The sequence below is a fragment of the Sardina pilchardus genome, chromosome 6 (genome assembly GCF_963854185.1).
Source record: "Sardina pilchardus chromosome 6, fSarPil1.1, whole genome shotgun sequence".
Classification (NCBI taxonomy): domain Eukaryota; kingdom Metazoa; phylum Chordata; class Actinopteri; order Clupeiformes; family Clupeidae; genus Sardina; species Sardina pilchardus.
The window spans coordinates 7,865,293-7,888,182 of NC_084999.1; the positions used below are offsets into that span (position 1 = coordinate 7,865,293).

Consider the following 22,890-nt stretch of genomic DNA (forward strand, 5'->3'; position numbering starts at 1 on the left):
ACACACACACACACACACACACACACACACACACACACACATATAAGTGCAGGACATACTTAGTGTTTCCATGATAGGCACACACACACACACACACACACACACACACACAAGTGCGGGACATACTTAGTGTTTCCACGATGGGCACACACCCACACACACACATACGTGCGGGACATACTTAGTGTTTCCACGATGGGTAGCTTCTTGACGATGGCCCGCTTTTTGACCATCCTCATCACGCCCAGCGCCAGGGTGACTGTGACCACGATGGGCAGGCCCTCAGGGATCGCCGCCACTGCCAGGCTGGCACACAGGAAGAGAGAGAGATGGAAAGTGAGAGAGAGAGAGAGAGGAGAGAGAGAGAGAGAGAGAGAGAGAGAGAGAGAGAGAGAAGTGTGATAGAGAGAAAGAGAAGTGTTAATTAAAACCTGGTGACTGGGTGTGAAAGAGAGGTGTGTGAACAGACACACACACACACACACACACAATGACACCATATAACCAAACCCAACGTCTACAGCTCATCACAACCAAAGAGAGATAACCCTGAAACAATATTAAGGTAAGAGAATTACAAACACAGAGGAAGAACTTGTTTGGGAACCTTAACCACACAAGGAAAACAGGTAGAGCTACATTAAGCTTCCTTTAGAACCAAGTGTGAACACACACACACACACACACACACACACACACACACACACACACACACACACACACACACACACACACACACACACACACACACACACACACACACACACACACACACACACACACACACACACACACACACACACACACACACACACACACACACACACACACACACACACTAAATAAACAAACTAAGAAACCCAGACAGAGGAGTTCAAACTAAACCCTTCACTGAGCGCACACACACACATACAGCGTCACCTGGCCCTTTTCCCATAATAAACCATGGCAACTCAAACACCTCGTGCGCCCTCCCCTGTAGTCAGCCCATCCGGTTGATAACCCCTGCCAAGTCGGGCCACGGGGCCGCCGCTACTCAAACAGAAACCCGCCTGCGCTTGGGTCAACATTGGGAGTCTTCTTGGACGGACACACTGAGCCTGTTGGCGCACTGCCCACCTGCAGCGTGCCAACGCCGCCTGCCACCTCTGTGCTCACCTGACACCGATGGTGAACATGTCCATGATGTGCTTGCCCTGAAGCCACCCGACCAGCATGATGACTCCTGCCAAGGACAAAATGGGGCAGAGAGGGGAAAGCAGGCTCGTTAGCGAGAGAGGAAGGGCCACGTCGCGCAACAGGGCAGAGACGCCCGGTCGACATGGCACAATATGAATATCTTGAATTTCCCCTTGGGGATCAATAAAGTATCTATCTATCTATCCATCTATATCACACAAGCAGGCGTAGAGTCAGCACACTGGGATGGCATGGCATGGCATGATGTGAGAAAACACATCAAAAACACACGTGAGAATGCGGTGTGTTGAGCGGGGAGTGAGCTCACCGATGATGCCGAAGGAGTAGAGCGAGAGCTGCTTGCCCAGCAGGTCCATGCTCTTCTGCAGCGGAGTTTTGGGCGCCTGTGGAACAGAGGGGCGAGGAGTGAGGGGAATAGAGGAGGGCTGCGTTCTTACACACGGCTGATAGACAGGAAATTGTCTGTGCCTGAAATGATCAAGCACATTCAAAGACAATATAGAGAATAGCCTTTTCTTGACATCGTTCCCTGGCACGCTCAAGCCTGAATTCAGGCACCACGCCTGAACTCTATCAGGCCTGCTTACATCAGTCCACGTTAGCAAAGCGTAATACAGCACAAAACATAGGATTCCATTTCATATTGATACTGTCGATCACATGGCTATTTGGCGTTCCCCCCAAAACCAGCAGGATTTTTACCTCCTCAGCCTGCATCATCTTGAAGACCTCTCCAAACTCGGAATTTTCCCCAGTACCGATGACAATACCCTGCAGAACACAAGGATCAAGTGTGTGAGATATATTTAGTAAATTCACAACAAGGCTGGTAGAATTGTCATCATATTAAGTAGCATGACTGCATATAAAAGAAATATGCTATTGCAGAAAAAAATACTTTTAGTTTTTACATTACACTTATTTGGAATAAAGAATGTGTTTTATGTCAGCATGAAAAGTCAGCCGAACAAAATTTGAGGTTGGGAAGTTCGGTCTGGGCTTGTTCCATTGATAAGCCTTTCTGAAAACTTGAGAAGAGTGTGGACCAATCCAATCATGAAGGCGGGCTTTATACAATGATGGACAGATGAGTATTGGTGCCTATTCATTCATGTGACCTGAGAGCACTTTGGTTGATTTTGTTTACAGCAAAAAGCTTGTCACTAGATGTTTCTGTTGCTATCGTTGCTGTTGTACAAGATAGCCTAGCCTACTGACAGCCCAATAACTTTTAAAAATGAAGTAAAAATGAAGTAGAAATGAAGTAAAAATGTAAAAATGAAAAATGAAAAATGAAAGCATTTGTCGAGAAGAAGGATGTGCTGGCTACTAGGATTCATCTCGATCTCGATTCACCCATGTGTGCGATTTAATTTTTCATTGATTTCGATTCTCATTTAATTTTACGAGTCGACCGCATCACAAACACTAGCCTATAAAAATCGTGGGAGAAAATTGTGATATCAATTCTAAGCTTAAAAAAAAAAATCGTGATTCCTATTTTTCCCTGAATGGTGCAGGCCGAGTGTGTGCAGTACCTTGGCCTTCCCACAGCGCACCAGTGTGCCCATGAAGGCCACGTTGCTCCGCGCCGTGATGTCTCCATTGGTGGCCGCAGGCTGGGGAGCGCTGGACTTGGAGCAGGGGGTGGTCTCGCCCGTCAGACTGGACTCGTCCACAGACAGATCAGTGGCCTGGGGGGGGGGGGGGGGGGGGGGGGGGGGTTGAAGGGGGAGGGGGGGTGGAAGAGGGATTGGGTTCATGGACCGTGGTCAGGCAAACACAAGCACGGCTATTTTTGGAGCCTGTGATTAGATACAATAGGGGCATGTGACTAGTCATGAAGTGCAAGAGCAAAAAAAACAAAACAAAACAAAAAAAAGACAGGGGACTATTTTGTGTAACATGGATTGAGTGTTTGTTTGTGTGTTTATGTCTGAAAGAGACATACAGTAGTGTGGGTATGCATGAGTAAGGAACACAGGAACAAGTGTGCGCGTTTGTGTGTGTGCGTGCTTGTGTGTGTGCTTGTGTGTGTGCATGCTTGTGTGTGTGTGTGTGTGTGTGTGTGTGTGTGTGTACCTCAAACAGGCGTAGGTCAGCTGGCACCCTTTCTCCGGTAGAGAGGCAGACGGTGTCTCCGGGAACAAGCTCCCGTGCTAGCAAGTGTTCCAAGTGCCCTTCCCGTACACTACAGAGAGAGAGAGAGAGAGAGAATGAGAGAGAGAGAGAGAGAGAATGTGTGTGAGAGAGAGAGAGAGAGAGAGAGAGAGAGAGAGAGAGAGAGAGAAGGGGAGCATAAAGGGGGAGAAGAGGGGGAGAGGGTGAGAGTAAAAAGAATGTGAGAAAAAAAAATGCAAAAAATGATGTTATGGTGAGGAGACCAGGGCGAGGGTTAAAAAAAATAGAAAAAAAAGGAAGACATGCAGGGAGATAGAAAGAATGTGAACAAAATATTGTGTGTGGGTGAGAAAGAGAGAGAGAGATAAAGAGAGAGAGCGACAGAAAGAGAGAGAGGGAGTGAGTGAGCGAGAGAAAGAGAGAGAGGGAGTGAGTGAGAGAGAGATGGAGAGAGAGCGAAAGAGAGCAGCGCTTTGTGAAAGCGGACCAGAGGAAGCGTGTGAACTAGCGGACCTCCAGGCTGGTCCTGTCTGCTGGAATCTGGGTTAGGGTGAGGTGAGCTCTGCAAACTGGAGTGTGAATGTGCGCTGGCGTCTGGCATGAGACGCCTGCCCAGCATCGCTCACATCACCCAGCAGGCACAGCCACAAGGACGCAGACTACCCCTCCCAACATCCACCCACCCCCACCGCCACCTCCGCCCCCACCGCCACCACCTCCGCCCTGACACCGAACCAGGCTGAACAATGCCCTTCTCCGATTAGTAGTCAGTGCACACTGCTGGGCTCTGGGCCGGGAAAGATGGTGCATGTATTGAGCTCAGGGATGGAGACGGGGTGGGGTGAGAGGAAGCAGCAGGTGAGCGGGCTCGGCTGGAGGGGGGTGGGGGTGGGGCCCGGTAGGGACGGGTGGTGGGGTAGGGTCGGGTGAAGGAGAGGATGGGTTGAGTTTGGGCCGTGGGCAGTTTGTCTATTTGAAGTGCAAATGTGAAGCCACGGGGTCATGTTTGAAATGGAAATGACACAGGGTCTCTCCATCGCTCTCTCTCTCTCTCTCTCTCTCTCCATCACTCTCTCTCTCTTTCCCTCCCTTCCTTTTTGGCTCGTGACCAGCGAGATCACATTGTTATTTGTGGAAGAGCTTCTTTCACGAGGAGAGGAGGAGAGAGCACGGCAGCATCTAAGGCTGATGCTGAACATGTTTTATCGGCTACTGACAAGGTGGTCAAGACTACTCTCAGGCAGCTCATGGATGTGTGTGTGTATCACAGTGGCAGCTCATGGATGTGTGTGTATCACAGTGTGTGTGTATTTTAGTGTTTAACAGTATGCCATCTGGGTAAGAGTACAGCACCACGCAAATGCAGGTTGGGCACATTCGAGTATGGGGGTCTCCTACAGTGCATAGGGACAAGGGCAAATCAGAGGGAGCAATAGGCACCAAACCATCTATGCAAAGAGGAGAGAGAGAGAGAGAGAGAGAGAGAGAGAGAGAGAGAGAGAGATCGTGGGAAGAGAGACAATGAATGAGTATAATCTATTTACCAGTGACATTCTGGAGGCACGAGTTTACCCAACTCCTCCAGCGACTTCTCCGATCGGTACTCCTGCAAGAAACATCCTGACAATGAGGCGGCGAGAGAGATTTATTGCATCAAAAACTTAATGCATCACCAAATAAGGAGATTATGGACGGCAGTAATAATCTTAAAAGCTAACAATAAAGAAAGAGAGAGAGAGGGAGAGTGAGAGAGGAGATAGAGAGAAAGAGAGGGGGAGAGAGAGGGAGAGAAAGAAAGAGAGAGATGCAGCCAAGCCCTTCCCTGACGATAGGGCACAAACAATAGCATGGACACACATAAAAATAAGGACCTCAGCATGCACTCACTCCTTTTCTCACACACACACACACACACACACACACACACACACACACACACACACACACACACACACACACACACACACACACACACACACACACACACACACACACACACACACACACACACACACACACACACACACACACACACACACACACACACACACACACACACACACACAGCAGGCTTTCACTCTAAAGCCTTTTTCCAATTTCCTTTTTATTTTCTCCTTCATCTCACCAAAGGCTTTTACGGCCACTCATATTTTGCTTCACACACACACACACACACACACACACACACACTTAAAGCCACTGCCAGGAATTCTTTTCTCTATTAACAGCAGATATGTGCTAATTAAACGATGACCCCGACAGCTACTCTACACATTAGATCAACGCAGCCAAACATCAGCTTACCTGGACAAAGGCAACGGTCACTACGATAATGATGGCCTGTGGAAGAGGAGGACGGAGATCAGATGACATCTTGTTTTGGTTTCTTTGTTTGACTGATTAAAGTAACCACAGCAACAGAGGGGCAATGATGTTCTTACCACTGTGATGCTGACGGCGTCGTCAAACTGTCGCATCAACACACTGATAACAGCGGAGGCCAGGAGCAGCATGATAAGGGGATCCTTAAACTGCAGGCAGTGGAGAGAGAGAGAGAGAGAGAGAGAGAGAACAATATGAGAGAGAGATGGAGAGAGAGAGAAAAAGAGAGAGAGAGAATAATTTGGGAGAGAGAGATGGGAGAGAGAGAGAGAGAGAGAACAATATGAGAGAGAGAAATGGAGAGAGAGAGAAAAAGAGAGAGAGAGAATAATTTGGGAGAGAGATGGGAGAGAGAGAGAGAGAGCAAAGGAGGGAGGGAGAGAGACATACAGTGGGAAAGAGTGAGAGTGAGAGCAATATCGGAGAGAGATGGAGAGAGATAGAGAGCCAAGGAGGGAGGGAGAGAGAGAAATACAAAGGGAGAGAGAGAAATACAAAGAGAGAGAGGGACAGAAAGAGAATGAAGTGTAGGGCAGAGTGAATGAAAAGAGAGCGAGAGACAGGGAGAGGAAACAGTAAGGGGGGGTTACCCAAGGGTCTCAATTCAGTGCAAAACAGACAACTAATAAGCCAGTCAACCCAGTACACACAGTCTCACAGAAAACCTACTTTGGGAAAAGGGAAAAGGCGTAGGACCAAAAAAAAAAAAAACCCACAACAGGACAAAGACACACAGTAGCATTCACTGATTCTGCAGCACAAGCAGACAGTGATGCAACAGAGGCTCAAGGTCAGCGCGTGTTCCCTCGGTGGAGACTGGAGCGGTACACTGATAACTGCATTCCTTCACACGAATGCACCATATTTTGGGGAGAAACATCTGGCTGTTGACTGGATGAGGGTGAGGGTGGGGGTGGGGGTGGGGGGGGGGGGATATACCACAGCATCCATGTGTTGTCTCACTGACTCCAACTCCCCCACTTTGGCAAACAGAAGGCAAGAAAGACACCTGAATAAATGTTTACTAATTTGGCATGCCCGTGAGAAAGACATTTCTAAAAAGAAAGACAAACAGCACCAATTTCACTGCCATGTTTGCGAGATATTTTGGGGGGAGCTCTCGTTTCGTGCGAGGCAGGAAATGCCTTGGCTTGGGCCGCCACATCCTTTGGTGTCTGTGGAGATGACCACAGCAGCTCTGCACGCACATGTAGCAGACCCTCGGCTGGGATGGATGGAACAAACAGGGCGCTACGCCACACCACAGGCCACGCCACACCACACCACACCACACCAAATGACCCATATCGGACACAGTCTGGGGAGGCTGCACCTCTGGTCCACCAACTGTACTGTACACACAAGACGAAAGAGAACATTCTAGAAACAGCCTCACCCACCCACCCATCCAATCACAAATCCCAGCACTGGCCATTTCAGGAATAGATTGCACTTAAAAGGACTGAGATCCTCGGCTGTGGAGGCAGATAGGGAGCAGTGGAAAAGCACCTTTGGGTGACCGCAGGCATGGTCTGGATGAAAGATAAGACCGCTGTAGTATACAACATATTGTGTGTGTGTGTGTGTGTGTGTGTGTGTGTGTGAGAGAGAGAGAGAGTGAGCTGCTCTGCTGAGTGTTGAGTCACGCCATCGCCGCATGCCTCGATCAACACAATGATAAAAGGACAAAGGCTCGGGAACAACATTCGCACCGGTTCCTCTTGACTACTAATGTCTCAGCCAGACTGGAAAGGATATAGTGAGGGAGGAGTCAAAACAAAGATGGAGGGAGAGGGAGAGGGAGAGAGAGAGAGAGAGAGAAAGAGAGAGCGAGAGAGAGAGAGAGAATACGATTTAAACAATAAAGAGAGATTACATTCCCCCCTGTACTTTCAAGTTTGTGAGTGTGAGTGTGAGTGAGTGTGTAAGTGTGCGCGTATACACTGTGTGTGCGGTGCCTGACAATCACAGACTGCCTTGTCTCTGGTAACTAGCAATTAGAGGATGAGGGTGCAGCGGAGATGTGATTATTTCCTTTGACTGAGTAATTGAGCGGGGCTCTGCCGAGACCAAATGACAAGTGTGATGGAATTAGTGAGCTGGATACCGGGAGATTAAAAATAAGACCTGATACTAGCAGCAATCACCTGGAGGCTCAGGGAGAAGTTACAGTACCTCCCTTTCCTCCACAAACAGCCACTTAACAGCCAATAGGTACAGTAGACTGCCAGTAGGCTACCAGTACCAGGATCTCATTTTGATTTTCTTGCTAGTGTGAGGAAAATCCCTTTGGCATTTGAAACGTTTGTTGCTAAATTAAACATGCAATAATGCTAAACTGCTTAACTGGTTTTTAAAAATGGCACTTGTTTTGGCATGAAAAACATTGAGTATCTGTAGCAGATGTAGCTGTTGGAGATTTAAAGGAGATTTTTGCATGATGTGCAGGAGATTTTCTTTGTCATTCCGGTATATGGGATCATGGCCAACTCGGTCTTGTGTGGTGAAGTGTGGACGAATAATAGGGGAAAAGCTCCAAGAATAGCAACACAGCAAGAGAGGGAGACAGAGAGAAAAAAAGAGAGCAAGAGAGCGAGAAGAAAAAGAGAGAAGGAGAGAGAGAGAGGGAGAGAGAGAGAGAGAGAGGGTGTTTTCTTGAGAAAACAAGAGCAACACAGAGGAGAGAAGAGAACAGACAGAGCGTAAAAAAAGCGAGACGTGTCGTGAGCTTGACTCAGCCTCTCTGCTTCCTCAAAGCGTTGGCTGCATCTGAAGTGACAGATTAAAGACCCTTCTCCTTGTTGGAGGAGCAGCACACCTCCCAAACAGCTCTCTCTCTCTCCACCTCCACCACCACCACCACCACCCCCACCGGCTCACTTTCAGAGCGAGCGCCGAGGCTCTGACCCACACGCCTAAACGCTCAACATGTCAGGCTGCTACACTACATTACCCAGGCTGACACAGAGAAGCCCTCCGATGGGGGGAAAGGTGGAAGGGTGGAGGGGTGGAGGGGTGGGGGGGCGGGGTGCGCAGATGCAACCAGGAGGAGGGTAATTGAAAGCTGGCTGACACTAAGGGTTTGACAAGACTGGCTAAGTAACAGCGAGGAAAGAGAAGCTGGGGTGGGGGGTGTGTGTGTGTGTGTGTGTGTGTGTGTGTGTGTGTGTGTGTGTGTGTGTGTGTGTGTGAGAGAGAGAGAGAGAGGGGCGGCTGTTTTTCCATCATCCTGTGGGCACATTCAGTGGAAGACTAGACCAGACCAAGGTGATTTTGATTTGAGCCTTGACTTGTCAGCAGCCATCATGCGCTACAATACAGAGCGCTCAGTGGAGGAGCTATTCAACGGGCTCAGTGCTGAAGAGATCACGATGTGGTCTGAAGTGTGTGGAGCCAGTGCTGTGGCAGACAGCGCTAGAGCAGTTGGAGGCATGGCAGTGGGCGGAGGTGGCGTGTGTGTGTGTGTGTGTGTGTGTCTGTGTGTGTGTGTGTGTGTGTGTGTGTGTGTGTGTGTGTGTGTGTGGTGTCCATGACTCCACAGGTGGCTTCAGTAGACAGAACAGGAAATTAACTGATGAAATCAATGGAGGGATTGGGGGGGGGGCAAACCTGGAGAGGTAGAGGAAAGGAGAGAGAATGATCGAGGAGGAAGAGGAGGAAAAGGAAGAAGAGGAGAAGGGAGGAATTAAAAGGTAACACGGAGATACAAGGAAAGGGTGAAACTAGATGTACCAGATAACTGTATAATTGCCGCATGGGCAGAAAAAGAATGTGGGTGTGGGTGTGGGTGCATGTGAAAAAAGGTGTTGTGTGTTTCCATAACATCTATTGTGCTGCTGCTATCGTCAAGGTCACACGACTGTATCTCGTCTGAGCAATTACCGCACCTGTCAAATTTGTGTCCTTAGGTAATATTTATTATGCATGAATTGTGGACACAAATAAAGAAGTGAAATGTGTGTGTGTGTGTGTGTGTGTGTGTGTGTACATGGATGGATTATGTTGGAAATGAAGGGCCCCTGGCTCAATCCCAATGACTCCAACTACCCTGTGCCTTTTCTTGTAGGACTTGCCACACTTCATCTGTTCTGAGCAGAGAACAGTTATGTTACTCCTCAAGGTACCATACCAGAAACAGCACAAAGTGTTATGGACCTACTGGGGGCCATTTCAACTGGCGATGAAGGATTACAATGCTGCTGGTGCTGATGGAAGACATACAAGGAGAGTGGCGAGAAGAGGAGGAACAGATAAGGGGGGGATTAAGAGAGCAGAGCAAAAGAGAGAGACATCCACAAAAATAATATGAAGGTGAAAAACTCCCAATTGGTCTGCTATAATTGGGCAAAAGACTATGGGTGTCAGAGGGCCGGCTGGCCGGCTCAGATTTCAGCCTCTTACAGAGGACACTGGGTATTTTTGACATACTTTCTCTCGTCTGTCTGTTTAAAGTGGCCCAAGGCCTTCCATCCGCGCCACTGCCCATGACTGGCCTCGTAAAAACGCCCACAAACGCCTCAGCGGGAAAAAAACTGTGTTTGGTGGGGGGGGGAAAGAAATAAAAAAAGACAGCAGCCAACCGCAGGGCTCTGTGCATCTCAGTAGAGCTCTCTTAAAGTCCTGCCCACCTGGGAGATGTACTTCTTCCACAGCGGTTCATCTTCACTGATGTCAAACTCATTCCAGCCATGGTAGGCACGGCGACGGGTGACCTCCTCGTGAGTCAGGCCAAACTGCAGGTCAGCCTAGAGAGAGAGAGAGAGAGAGAGAGAGATGGAGAGAGAGAGGGAGAGATAGAGAGACAGAGAGAGAGAGAAACAGGGAGAGAAAGAAAGAAAAACAGAGAGAGAGAAACAGGGAGAGAAAGAAAGAAAAACAGAGAGAGAACAGAGAGAGAGAGAGAGAGAAAGAGAAAGAGGGAGAGAGTCAGATGAGACAGATGTGTGGTGAGCAGACGATCATGAGGCAGAAACTGAATGTTAAAAAGAGCCGGAGGCCTGGCTGACAAAACAGCACTGGCAATTGGTTTGCAAATGGCTTGTGACTTTTGACTCACTGAGGTGGAACAATGGCAGTAGTTGTTTTTTGTTTTTTCCTTAAAGAAAAAAAAAAAACCTACCAAACAAAGGCTTTAGATGTTAATGTGTATCAGGAGCACCAACCAGCAGGATTGGTTGACAGGATTGGTTGATGCCGAGACTGACAACCTCAGTCAACTATGCACTAGAACCCTAGGGCGAGTCAATAGGGGAATTCCAATTCCTAATTTGCATGCTTCCTCCATCCCTGTTCCCCCGGATATCATTTCAACACAGAATGTTCATTAGATCAATTAATGACGTCTCAGTTTGTTAAATGCTCTCAGAAGGAACTAAGGAATAGGAGAGGACCTGTAGCCTGAAGCCAGACCAACGGATAAAGCCGTCTCTGCTGAATTACTGAAGCTAAGCAGGGTTGGGCTTGGTTAGTACTGCTGGCCTTGTCTGCATTTGTCTTGTTTTTGGTCTTGTGTGTGTCTTGTAGGTGTGGCAGACCATCTGCGGAATTGGCGACACCCGGGCCCGATGTTTCCCCGTCCTTTAAAACAGCTTCCACACGTTTTCTTTGTCCTCCCGTTTGACGTTACTGATTTCCACACTCTACGGTTTTGGTTTTTGTTTGTCTAATTATGTTAGCGTTAATCCAATAAATGACTTGATTATTCTGCCTTTGCATACTGCGTCTTCATCTTGGTCATGGCCTTCGAGCCGGGTCATGACACATGGAAGCTAGTTGGTGGCACTCTTCGCTCTGGCCAAAAGATCAATCCCAAAGCCCCAGTGCAGTGTTACTGTGTAGGAGATGCCATCCTTTGGATGAGACGTTAATCTTGAGGTCCTGACTCCTTTGAAGAGGCCATGGCACTTATAGCAAAAAAGAGGAGGTCTGTTTCACACTATAAATCTAGCCTATAATACCAATTATCAATACTGCTACTGTATGCACTATTTAGTTTGGAATTCATGTAAATGGATTAGAGTTAACATTTGGAGTACAAAGAATATAATGACATTGATTCAGAAAATTAAAGGTAGGCTTGAACCAATGTCAGTAAAAAAAATCATTGTAATAATCCTAATGGTTATTTGTTTCCTCTCTGATGGCAACTACATAGAGTAGACTTGATATCTTCACTAATCTCATTGATTGATTTCATACATGTTGCCAAGAATGACAAGCATGTTAAATAAAGCAAGAGGTGATGATGATTCCGGGTCTTCAGTAATTGACATCTCTTTAGAGAGATCAGAAGAGCTTGAGCCGGTTGCCAAATTAGTGGTTGTTGATGTGTGGCCAATATCAGCTTGGGGGCAAAGGAGCAACCTTCTGTGAAGGTTGAAGGCCACTGTGGCACGTGAGCGGTGAGTCCCACTGAGCATGCTCAGTCAACGTGCCGTATGGATCTGCTGGCGAGGCATCATCCGACACTAAGGTCAGTGGAACACTGAGCCCCCATCTCCCTGACCACTGCAGATCACATAACAGCCAAACTCACCTCCCCTTCTTTCTATCAATGCACCTACAGTAGGCCATGATGAGACTTACAGTAGAACAAAACATAAATATAAAGGCCAAGCAGCAATGATGGGGGCCAAGCAGCTCAGCAGGCCAGAGTTGCCACGACAACAACATGCGGCAGGCACATGGGTCAGCACTCACAGCAAGTTTGAGATCAACTGTGGGGCAACCGTGGCCTACTGGTTATGGATCCAGACTTGTGACAAAAAGGGTGGTATTGTAGGTTCCATCCCTGAACGGTGGAGAAAATGTGGACGGGAAGTGATGGAACACTCTTCTATGTCCGTATACACTGACTAAAATGAAGAGAAAGAATTCCCTTCATTCCTTTGGATGGATGGACCTATCTATCTATCTATCTAGATCAAATCCAACTGGGTGGTCATTTTAATTAGGTTGTATCACAAATTTGCCCCATCTCCACCTTAGGACTTCTAACAGTACTACTTATCCCCAATCAGTGTGCCAAATGTCACAACTCATAGCAATGTAAATATTACTTCAATGCTTGGCCCCCAAAAAAGTCTACACACAAAAGGCTGTTTAATGCTTCTGTGTCAAAGACACGAAAGGCCAAACAAATAACATCACTATTTCAGCACTGCAGTCTATGGAGTTCGCAGACAGGAGACACAGAACTTCGTAAGGATCATGCCGGTGTCAAGGCAATGGTGTAGTCACTGCTTGGAGTTGACGCACAACAATAAAAGGTGCCTTCACATCATCAGCCCAATAATAATGGCCCCCGATAATACTACCAAGAAAAGGAAAAAAACACATGCCTTAGCAGCATCTATGCTTGGCCCCTTGGAGGAGAATAACACAGCGGTAGATGATGAAGTGATATCTGTCGGTCTGCGTGCTATTTATCCATGGTAATGCATGTCTGCAGTCTGGGTGGAGGTGTGATGGCGGTGTCAAGGGAGCTGGGCTAATGGCAGCGCTCGCTGCAGCAGATGGCCTTGTCCCGGGCACGCCAGAGGCCACAGCCCACTCAGACGGATGGGTGACAAGGCAGTGTGTGCTGCTGAGGACAGACCCGGAGAAGGAGTGGTTTTCCTCCACTCTCTGTCTCTCTCTATCTCTGTATGTCTCTCTCTTTCTATCTCTCTCCATCTCTGTCTGCCTCGGTCTCTCTCTCTCTTTCTATCACCCTGTCTCTCTCCCTCTCCCCCTCTCTCTTTCCATCTCTGCCAGTCTCTCACTCTCTCGCTCTCTCCCTCTCTCTCTCTCTTTTGAGCGTCTGTCACTGCTGTCACAAGACTCTTCCCATTAGACACATCATGCCATCCAGGGCTCCGTCAAGCTCCCTGGGCCTCAGTTCACACACTGACTGGATGTGAGGGGACATCTGCTCAAGGTCACTCATGTAACAAGTTATAATAAGGTTTCTAACATGCTGCTCTCAGACAAGGCCAAAAATGTCCTATAGCTGCCTAGCTTACTAGATATGCAAATGACTCCTCTAAAATATGGTCTGACGACAGAGAAATGAACTATTAACAAATTAACTGGAGCACAGTGGCGCAAATGGCTACCGCGTTCCTACCATATATGAGTGCCCACGGGGACCCGGGTCATTTCCCTTCTCTCTCCCCCACTCACTTCCTGTGCGCCTCTTCACTGTCCTGTCAAAATACCCCCCCCCCCCCAAAAAAAAGCCTCTAGACCAATCCAGAGCTCTGTAATCAGTGACTAAAATATCAACACCTCTAAACGGCAACAATGACAAAACTTTGACTGAGGTGGGAAATCCGGCTGCCCATCTTGTGTCTGTGTGGGTGGAAGCTTGTGGGAAATCCTCAAAAATCACTCGCAGCCCGGGCAACTTCCAAGCTTCACTGCGCTGCCTTGTGATCTGTGTGGACGTCCCGTCCTGCCTCCGCAGGGCCGGCTTGATGGCTTGATCAGCACGGCGGCCTCTGCTGCTGCTGCTTCTTCTTCCTCGCAGCGCCAGCGGCCCCGCTGGTCATGTGACCGCGAAGCTCTGCGAGCCTCCTCCGTCTCATTAGCCCTGATGGCGCTTGAGTGGCGACAGCCTGACAGGTCGTAGCGCCGGCAGAGCAGAGGACTGTGGGACGTGACGAGGAATGTGTGTGTGTGTGCTGCACTGATACAGCCAATCTGCCTCATTACCGTCAGCTTCTGAGTGCAGCCAAGGCAGTGCATTTTTTAAGCGGATCCACATGACTCAAACTAAATCGTGGGGGAAAACCTTAACTTTTCCTAGGAAAGACATTCCTGCCCTTACATTCCTGTTGAGTCCTCGTATGCGCTCTTTGAAGGGTTGAGAGCTCGCGAGCTGCTGCGTTTGTGCAGAGGAGGTAAAATAATAATGCAACTAATTCTGTAGAGGAACGCCACCATTTTGTCCAAAATGACCATTTTTTTAATTTAACAAACCTATGATGGTGACACTGCGGCTCATAAATGACAGGCAAAGTCAGTCATTGAGGATGGCTCTCTTGCAATACCTCTTTGTACCACAAGTGCCATGTCAGTGTATTGAATACAATGGAAGTCACCGGAAGAGTGCTGCGTGACTAATATGTAGAGATAAATCTTGAACTCCTTTTAAATCAGACATGACATTATTCGTCATCCCACTACGGAGAACTTACCTGCAGTGTGCATGCAACTTCGTTCACTGGTAATTCGCTGGCTTTTTTGGAGGTCAGTACTGGCACCATGGTCTCATCTTCACGATCTGGGGGACTCTCAACAAGCTGTTCAAACCAACACAAGAAGAGGGAAAAAACAGAAGGCATATTTATTGAAGGGCAGGCTTAAACTGGTCAAACATTGATATGATGGGACTTGTATTACAGTCAGTATACAGTGCGCAACAATTTAAGAGATAATCCACCTCAACAATCACAAGATAATCCCAGCTGTGCATGTATTGGGTGGAATGATATTACAAAGATAAAACAGGGATTAGGGCGGCAGCCTGGAAGTTAGAGAGTGCAGGGAGCAGATGACTGCTCGGGGGCGACAGCCGATTGTCTTCTAGTGTCGCATGAGGTACTACCTACACAGGTATAACAATACCCTGACCCCCCTACAGTACTTTAAGAATGCTGTTTGTTTTGGTTTCGAATTTGGTTTCGATAAAAGCCAAACGCTCAGAGTTGTCCAGATTTCCAGTGAAGTTAGCATGCAAACCAAAGTAGCACCAGACCTACAAAAAACACATCGTACCACATGTGGCCAAATACAATGCAATTCACTGCAAGAGTACAATGCGGCTGCATTCAAGATAACTGAAGGCCTTCAAAATCCCACACCGTTCCTTTAAGGTTTCAGCCATGCAATTGCTTCAGCATTGGTAGTGAGATATTTAGGCATGGTACCATACCAAAGTCATATATTTTGGTATCATGACCACACTATGTTCACTCTTAGTCCTCACTCGGACAGAAACACTGCCATAGCAATATCCTATGGCCATCGAATAATAATATTTCAAACAACAAAGGCTCAAAACTGACAACCAGACAGCCAACGGCAGCCTCCTGAAACCTTTTATCCTCCATCCTTATGAAATCAGCTCTTGTAGTTTAGCGAGAGAAAAAAAGAGCGCAAAAAAAAATAAATGACTTGAGAGCCTTGAGAGAACGAGATAAACGGGAGAGTGAAATCAGAATAACGCAATCAGGGGCTCCAAAGTGGCCCATTGATTGGATTGCATTAGGATGGAGGCTAATGGGCATCACATCTTGGGAGAGAAAGAGGCTCCATGAAAATGATGTGAGTGGCTGGGAGTGTTTCTGCACGGAATGGGAGCTGGACTGCGAGGCTGGAAGCATGGGAAAATGGGTTTGGGAGGGAGACTGTTGGGGAAGGGGGGGGGGGCTGTCACCTATCCCAGAGCTGTACCCAGAGGAGCCAGACGGAGCAGTTCTATGGAAATGACGGAGCGAGCCTTTAGGACTTCATTATAAACCAGACGGAGCTACAGTGAGCTTGCACGCACACACACACACACACACACACACACACACAAAAATACAGTGACACGAGGGCCATCTCAGTTTAACACACAACAACATTTTCTTTATAGTGCACTTATTTTCGTTGCTCCTCATATGCTATCTCTCTCTCTCCCACACACACACACACACACACACACACACACACACACAAACAGCCTTGAGCTCCATGCTCTATTTGGCATGGTTAGACTGTTAACAGAGTTTTATTAAGACTGACAATAAAAAAAAAAAAAGTAGCCTATATAAAATGAATGTGCCTGGTAACCAAATGAATCCCATTTGGGTTGCCTAGGCCTAGGGTGTGTATCTGTGCTTGCCCGACTACAGCACTCGCCGGTGACACTTAATGAAAGAGAGCAGAAAGCTCGGGAACACCGCACTGGTCTCGTACGTGCTCCCTATCGTACAGTGCTGCTGACTGACTCCATTGCAGGAGGGTTTTACTGAGGCAAATTCACACAAACATCATTATAAAAAAACAGAGCATAAGCCTGGTGATTTTAAAATGGGGGCATCCAGGGCTTTGTTGCCAACAGGTGTTGGGTCTCATCGTGTGTTTTGAAGATGTTTGTGTATGGAGAGCAGCATGCAAATGTTAATGAAAATCAGGCAGCTAATAAAAGCCCAAGAGACATGCGAACTGAAAGGAAAACAACAACAACAACATTAGCATTAACCGAGATGAACAAAAGAAAATGCTCTTGTGCGACACAAACACCGTTTTTAAGCAAGACAAGACTAAGGCAAAAAACCCAAACAAATAAAACTCTGCATGACCAAAGTTGACACTGACATGAAGAAAAATCAACCACAGCCCAAAGGAGCCAAACCACTGCGTATGGCTGACCAACTAGAGGGATTAACAGCCCGGCTCAACCCACTGGCCCCAAAACACGCCCGAAACCAAACGTGGCCAGTTGACACAGAGCCTGACTGGCTTCAGCTTAAGTGAAGGCGCATACTTGATCGGTGATGTTGTCGGAAACCGAACGACCCCATAAACAGGACATTGAATAGCCTAAACTTCATCGAGCTGCGGAGACTATAGAACTTCCTAGCAGAGAGACGGTAGGCTTACAAGCACCAGTGATGCTGGGTAACATCAGCAGACAGCCAGGACAAGGACAGGACTTTTCTAGATAATTCTAATTGTGAGACACAGGGGACTTTTTAAAAAATGTTGCTGGGGCAACCATAGATATAAAGCTTTATATATCTATGGGGGCAACCACATAAACAATCCCATGATGTGATCTGATTGGACAATCGTGATCATTTGTCTACTGACAAATGATCAAAGCACTCAAGAACAAAAATGATGAGCAACATCAATAGGAATGCACCCCATCAACAAAACTCGGCTGCATTCTTCAAAACGATCATTATCAAAAGGTCCATCTTGAAGTAGAGCTGCAACTAACAATTATTAAGAGAAGGTATAGGCCTAAAGGATAATTCTGCCATTTTTCACATAGATCTCTGTTTCTTGAGGTCACCATGTATTGTCAGTATGACACAAGTGAAAACAACTGGTTCTACCGAACGGCAGGCAACAGCTGGAGCTGTCAGGCAGCTACAGTGCTCCACTCTAGGGTCACGAACACTGGGGATCATGAACATACGCCCAGCGTCCTCAAAACTGGCACAAACAAACTGATTCATGAACCAATCACCCCAATAGTTGCGGATTAATTTAACAGTTACCAACTAATCGATTCATTGTTGCAGGCCTCAGTGTATTAAAGGGATATTCCGCCATTTTTGGAAATACGCTCATTTTCCACCTCCCCTCGAGCAAAACAATCGATATTTACCTTGTTCCCGTTCATCCAGCCATTCTGTGAGTCTGGCGATACAACTTTTAGCTTCAGCCTAGCATAGATCATTGAATTGGATTAGACCATTAGCTTCTCGCCTGCTAGCTTCATGTTTAAAGGTGACTAAGATTTCTGGTAATTTTCTCATTTAAAACGTGTCTCCTCTCAAGTTAGAAAGTGCAATAAGACCAACTGAAAATGAAACCTGGCGTTTTTCTAGGCTGATTTGACATGGAACTACACTCTCATCTGGCGTAATAATCGAGGCAACTTGCACACTACTGGCACTACTGCTGCTTGTTGTCTATGGGGACTATTTTCAGATGCTGCGTATGATATCACTGCGCCTGTGGTACGTTTGCAAGTTGCCTCGATTATTACGCCAGATGAGAGTGTAGTTCCATGTCAAATCAGCCTAGAAAAACGGCAGGTTTCATTTTCAGTTGGTCTTATTGCACTTTCTAACTTGAGAGGAGAAACGTTTTAAATGGGAAAATTACCAGTTCTCTTAGTCACTTTTAAACATGAAGCTAGCAGGCGAGAAGCTAATGGTCTAATCCGATTCAATGATCTATGCTAGGCTGAAGCTAAAAGTTGTATCGCCAGACTCACAGAATGGCTGGATGAACGAGAACAAGGTAAATATCGATTGTTTTGCTCGAGGGGAGGTGGAAAATGAGCGTATTTCCAAAAATGGTGGAATATCCCTTTAAGCAAAAGCAAAGTGAGTGGCAAAGCAAAGAGCAGATTCTTTTATCAGCATTCAGGTCCAGGGTCCACCATTTCTTAGAAGGCAACACTGCTGGCTTCTCAACCACACCTTACCACTAAGTCTTCAGAAACTTGATGAATCTGACCCATAGACTGTTCCATATATACAGTCTATGATCTGGCCGATCATGATAGGTTTCCTGAGCTTTCAAACAGCGCTGAATAATTGAACTGATAAAGCTTCATGGCGATGAAAGCAAGTGAATCACTTCAGCTCAGGCAATCGATTTCTCTCTTTGAGTAGCTGGCGCACAAATCAAATTGATGATGAAGGCGAACCGATACACTGAAATCTAGGTGGAATAAAAACATAAGCACTCCATGGGAAACCCAAGAAAATCAATGAGAGAGAGATAACCACAACTGAAGACACTGTAGTAGGTCTGCAATAAAGTCAACTCAAACCACCGACACACTCCTTCACAGGGGACTCGGAGGGATGGCTGTGAGGTAGCTCACAGCTAAGCAGAGAGAACTCAAACCGGTACTAATAAATTAGCATGGTGCACACAGCATCTGTACCTGATTTCATTCCCTTATTCTCTTCCTGACAATTGCTGCAACAACTCAAGTACGTCTCAATCACAGTCAGTCTCACTCCATTTACCTGTTCTTTCCTGATGCCCTCTCCGCTTTCTCTCTTTCATCCCTCGTCTTCCTCTGAAGACCCAGGCTAAGAGAAGACAAGACAGGCGCGTTTGTTGCATAAGAGGAGAGGACGGTGAGCCTTCAACCTGAGAGGATTCCCTCTAATGAAGAGTGGCAGGAGCTTAGGCCAGGATCAGACCAACCTGCCTTCACCCCACAAAGTATAGAGTTGATGAATGAAGCAGGAGAGCTCGTGCATAGTGGTCGCTTAGTCTGGACTACTGTGAGTGGACACGACTACACCAAGAGAGTAGGGCTGGCTGACATAATCTCATTCTCTCAATGCGGACAAATCGCAAGATTTGCTGAGCTTGGTCATACTGTACTTACAGTGCATTGCAAAATCACACAACTTTAAACACACTGTGGCAAGAGGTCACACACACACACACACACACAGACACACAGACACACACAGACACACACAGACACACACAGACACACACAGACACACACAGACACACACACCCTGCATGAGTATACAGTACATGACCCACTAAGATAAACTTGTTCATCCACTTATGTTGAAGAGAAGCGTTGCCCACTCCTGCAGCGAGTGAGGTGGAAATCAAGTCACTGGTTTGTTTAAAGCCAAATTAGATTACATTTGAAGGAGAAGAGCAAGGTTTTCTTTATACAGAAATAATTTAGTCCTAGCCATACACTACAGTTTTCTTTCCCAATTCTTCTTCGGAAAAACAATTCCCAGGAACTCTGTATCTCGGTGCAGCCAGTAATTCGATATCAAGACAATAGAAGCAGCAGAGATTCCGCAAGAGGGTAAAGACTACCCGGAATGACCTTGTGTGAACATTAACAGTGGCTGACATATAGGTAGGCTACTGCCTATGGGCAATCAGCAAGAAGGCCTATAAACCTGCAGATAAGACAAGAGAAGATTATTGAGCCCAGTAGGCTATTGTGATAAAACACTCCTCTCCACAACCAAGAGTAATCTTATATTAAAGCAAAAGCAACACTGAAGATTTTTTTTGTACCTCAAAACAATGTTTCCAAAATCATTTCAGTGGTTCATCAACTCGTAACAAGGTGAACGGCACTTCTGTATCCGCTTCAAGGCCCTCAATTGGCTATAACCACACTATGCAAGTTTACCAGATCGGGTAGCGGATCTGTAATTTGATGGAATGAGACATAAGAAACTACAAATCTGACTTGCTTTAATGTTGCAATACACCAAACTTTCATAAAATCATGCAACAAACTCTACCTTGTCTGTGGACATTGTTATACTGTATGCAAAGCCAGTGCTGGATAAACAAATAGCGTGCGTGCGACAGAGGAAAAGTGCTACTGTTGCTTTAAATAAAAAAATCTAGCTGGTCTGTAGTATGGAGACTTAGTCAATCCTTTCTAAGGGAGATCATTTTGACTTAATTTAATGGGCAGCCTGTCCTATTTTAAGAAGACAAATTTGCTGAACGTACCAGTAGCCAAATTAGCTTGTTTCAAGTACAAGTAGGCCTATGCTTAGATTTGTAATAATCTGTCATATATTTGGAGCACCATTTCTGCAGTACACATGCATTCTACAATGCACAACGCCATACCTCAGCAGTATAGAGGCTTTAATGGTGGACACAAAGCCATGTCCACTGCCCTGACCTCAACTACTGTCCGTCATGTGGGCCCGGGGGCCTGATGAAGGACGGCTGTGTGTGTGTGTGTGTGTGTGTGTGTGTGTGTGTGTGTGTGTGTGTGTGTGTGTGTGTGTGTGTGTATGTGTGTGAGGGTGACCTGAATGTGTGGCTCTCGTGTGGGCCCGGCTAAGGTCCAAGGCCACCGTGAGTGGTGCAGCCACAGCAGCCGCCGCCCACCCTCCCGCCGAGGATTCACACTCCACGAACAGTCTCGCTAAAGATTCTGTTCCGCAACAATGTAAGATTCTAAATGTCCATGTTCAATGAACCCAGAGCTAGCCTAGCCTCAACTAAGAGCAAACGTGAGCGACTAACCTCCATGAACACTTAACAAAGAGAAGTGACAGTTCCACTGCATTTCCACTTACCCCTATCTATCACCCTTTACCCTATCAGCCCCCCCCCCCCCCGGCCCCCCGTTTCGTTCTACCCACCTCCTTTTATCGCCCGACAAAGGAAAAGGAGGAATAATGTCCTCCACAAAAGCCTTTAGAGCTGCAAAAAGGAAGGTCTCTTTGGCATCTATCTAAACATCTAAACTAAGCAAGAAACTCAAAAGCCTTCAATACTGGCCACTGAAAAAGTGTTTCCAACCAAACAAAAGTGGGGCTGCAGCTTTTGCTCAAAGCCAAACTAAAAAGATTGCAAAAAGAGCCCAATCTACACCTGAGAGAAAAATAACCTCTGGAAAAACATGCCATCTTGGCACAAAGCCTCTCATTAAAAGCAAGAACAAAATAAAATGTGTAAGACAGACGACACTGAGGATATCTTTTGAATGAGGTCTCATCTGAAGTGAAGACATCGAGAGACATAACACTACAGGAGTGATGCTCCAACAGCAGCTCTCCCACATATATTCTCTGCCAAAGTGCCAATTCTGTTTTACACACACACACACACACACACACACACACACACACACACACACACACACACACACACACACACACACACACACACACACACACACACACACACACACACACACACACACACACACACACACACACACACACACACACACACACACACACACACACACACACACACACACACACACACACACACACACACACACCTCATAAAATCCCATCTTTCAGTGAGTATCTTTGTGATGCCTCCCCCCCTTTCATTCAACTTGCACTCTTCAGTCTGTCACACACACACAAATCAGGTGACGACCGTCTCTCTCCTCCAGAGATCTCCCCTGCCTGGCCGCCGTTACAACGCAGGGTGAGATGGACAAACAGCCAGCAGGTGTACCAATGAGCAGAAGCATGCTGCGGAACACTAAAGGCCCAAATACAGTCCTGCATCTGTGTTTTTCACGCAAGCCGCGTGTGACGAGAATTGCGTCATCGAGGTGCGTAAATGTGCACAGAGGAGTATGTCACTTCCTTGAGGAAGTAGGAGCTTCTCCCAAATCACCTTCCCACCCTTCCCTTCTCTTCCCTTCTCTTCCCTTCTATTCTCTTCTCTCTACCAGTCTCCAGTGCGTTCAGGCTATTTAAGTAGCTTATCACTCACAAGGCCCCTTAAACAGGACGACCTGGCCGAGGAGACTGCCACTCGTCTTGGGACTGAGCGCCAGTGCCGCATTCCTGGGGGACTACGTTGGACTCCGGCCACACACCAACAGTGTTGTGTGCTCTCTCTATCGCTCTTTCCGGAAACTTCCAGTTTCTCTGCAGTTCAGGGTGATGGGGTCACTGTGCATCAGGAAGCAAATATTTG

At 47.0% G+C, this 22,890-nt stretch overlaps 1 protein-coding gene across 4 annotated transcripts in view; it reads right to left on the reverse strand.

Moving 5' to 3' along the window:
* atp2c1 (ATPase secretory pathway Ca2+ transporting 1) overlaps nt 1-22,890 on the reverse strand; it is a 47,424-nt gene that overhangs the window by 19,205 nt on the left and 5,329 nt on the right. For 2 of the 4 annotated variants that reach the window (XM_062538269.1, XM_062538270.1), the window contains exons 2-12: nt 14,883-14,987; nt 10,332-10,448; nt 5,763-5,852; nt 5,626-5,661; nt 4,866-4,927; nt 3,283-3,391; nt 2,739-2,894; nt 1,903-1,971; nt 1,508-1,583; nt 1,159-1,225; nt 182-306 (exon numbers count right to left, since the gene is read on the reverse strand). In XM_062538269.1, coding sequence (XP_062394253.1) covers nt 182-306; nt 1,159-1,225; nt 1,508-1,583; nt 1,903-1,971; nt 2,739-2,894; nt 3,283-3,391; nt 4,866-4,927; nt 5,626-5,661; nt 5,763-5,852; nt 10,332-10,448; nt 14,883-14,987 — 1,012 coding nt within the window. Of the gene's footprint in view, nt 1-181; nt 307-1,158; nt 1,226-1,507; nt 1,584-1,902; nt 1,972-2,738; nt 2,895-3,282; nt 3,392-4,865; nt 4,928-5,625; nt 5,662-5,762; nt 5,853-10,331; nt 10,449-14,882; nt 14,988-20,490; nt 20,510-22,683; nt 22,849-22,890 lie in introns of those variants that run through there. The other 2 variants (XM_062538268.1, XM_062538271.1) reach the window with 2 other exon arrangements.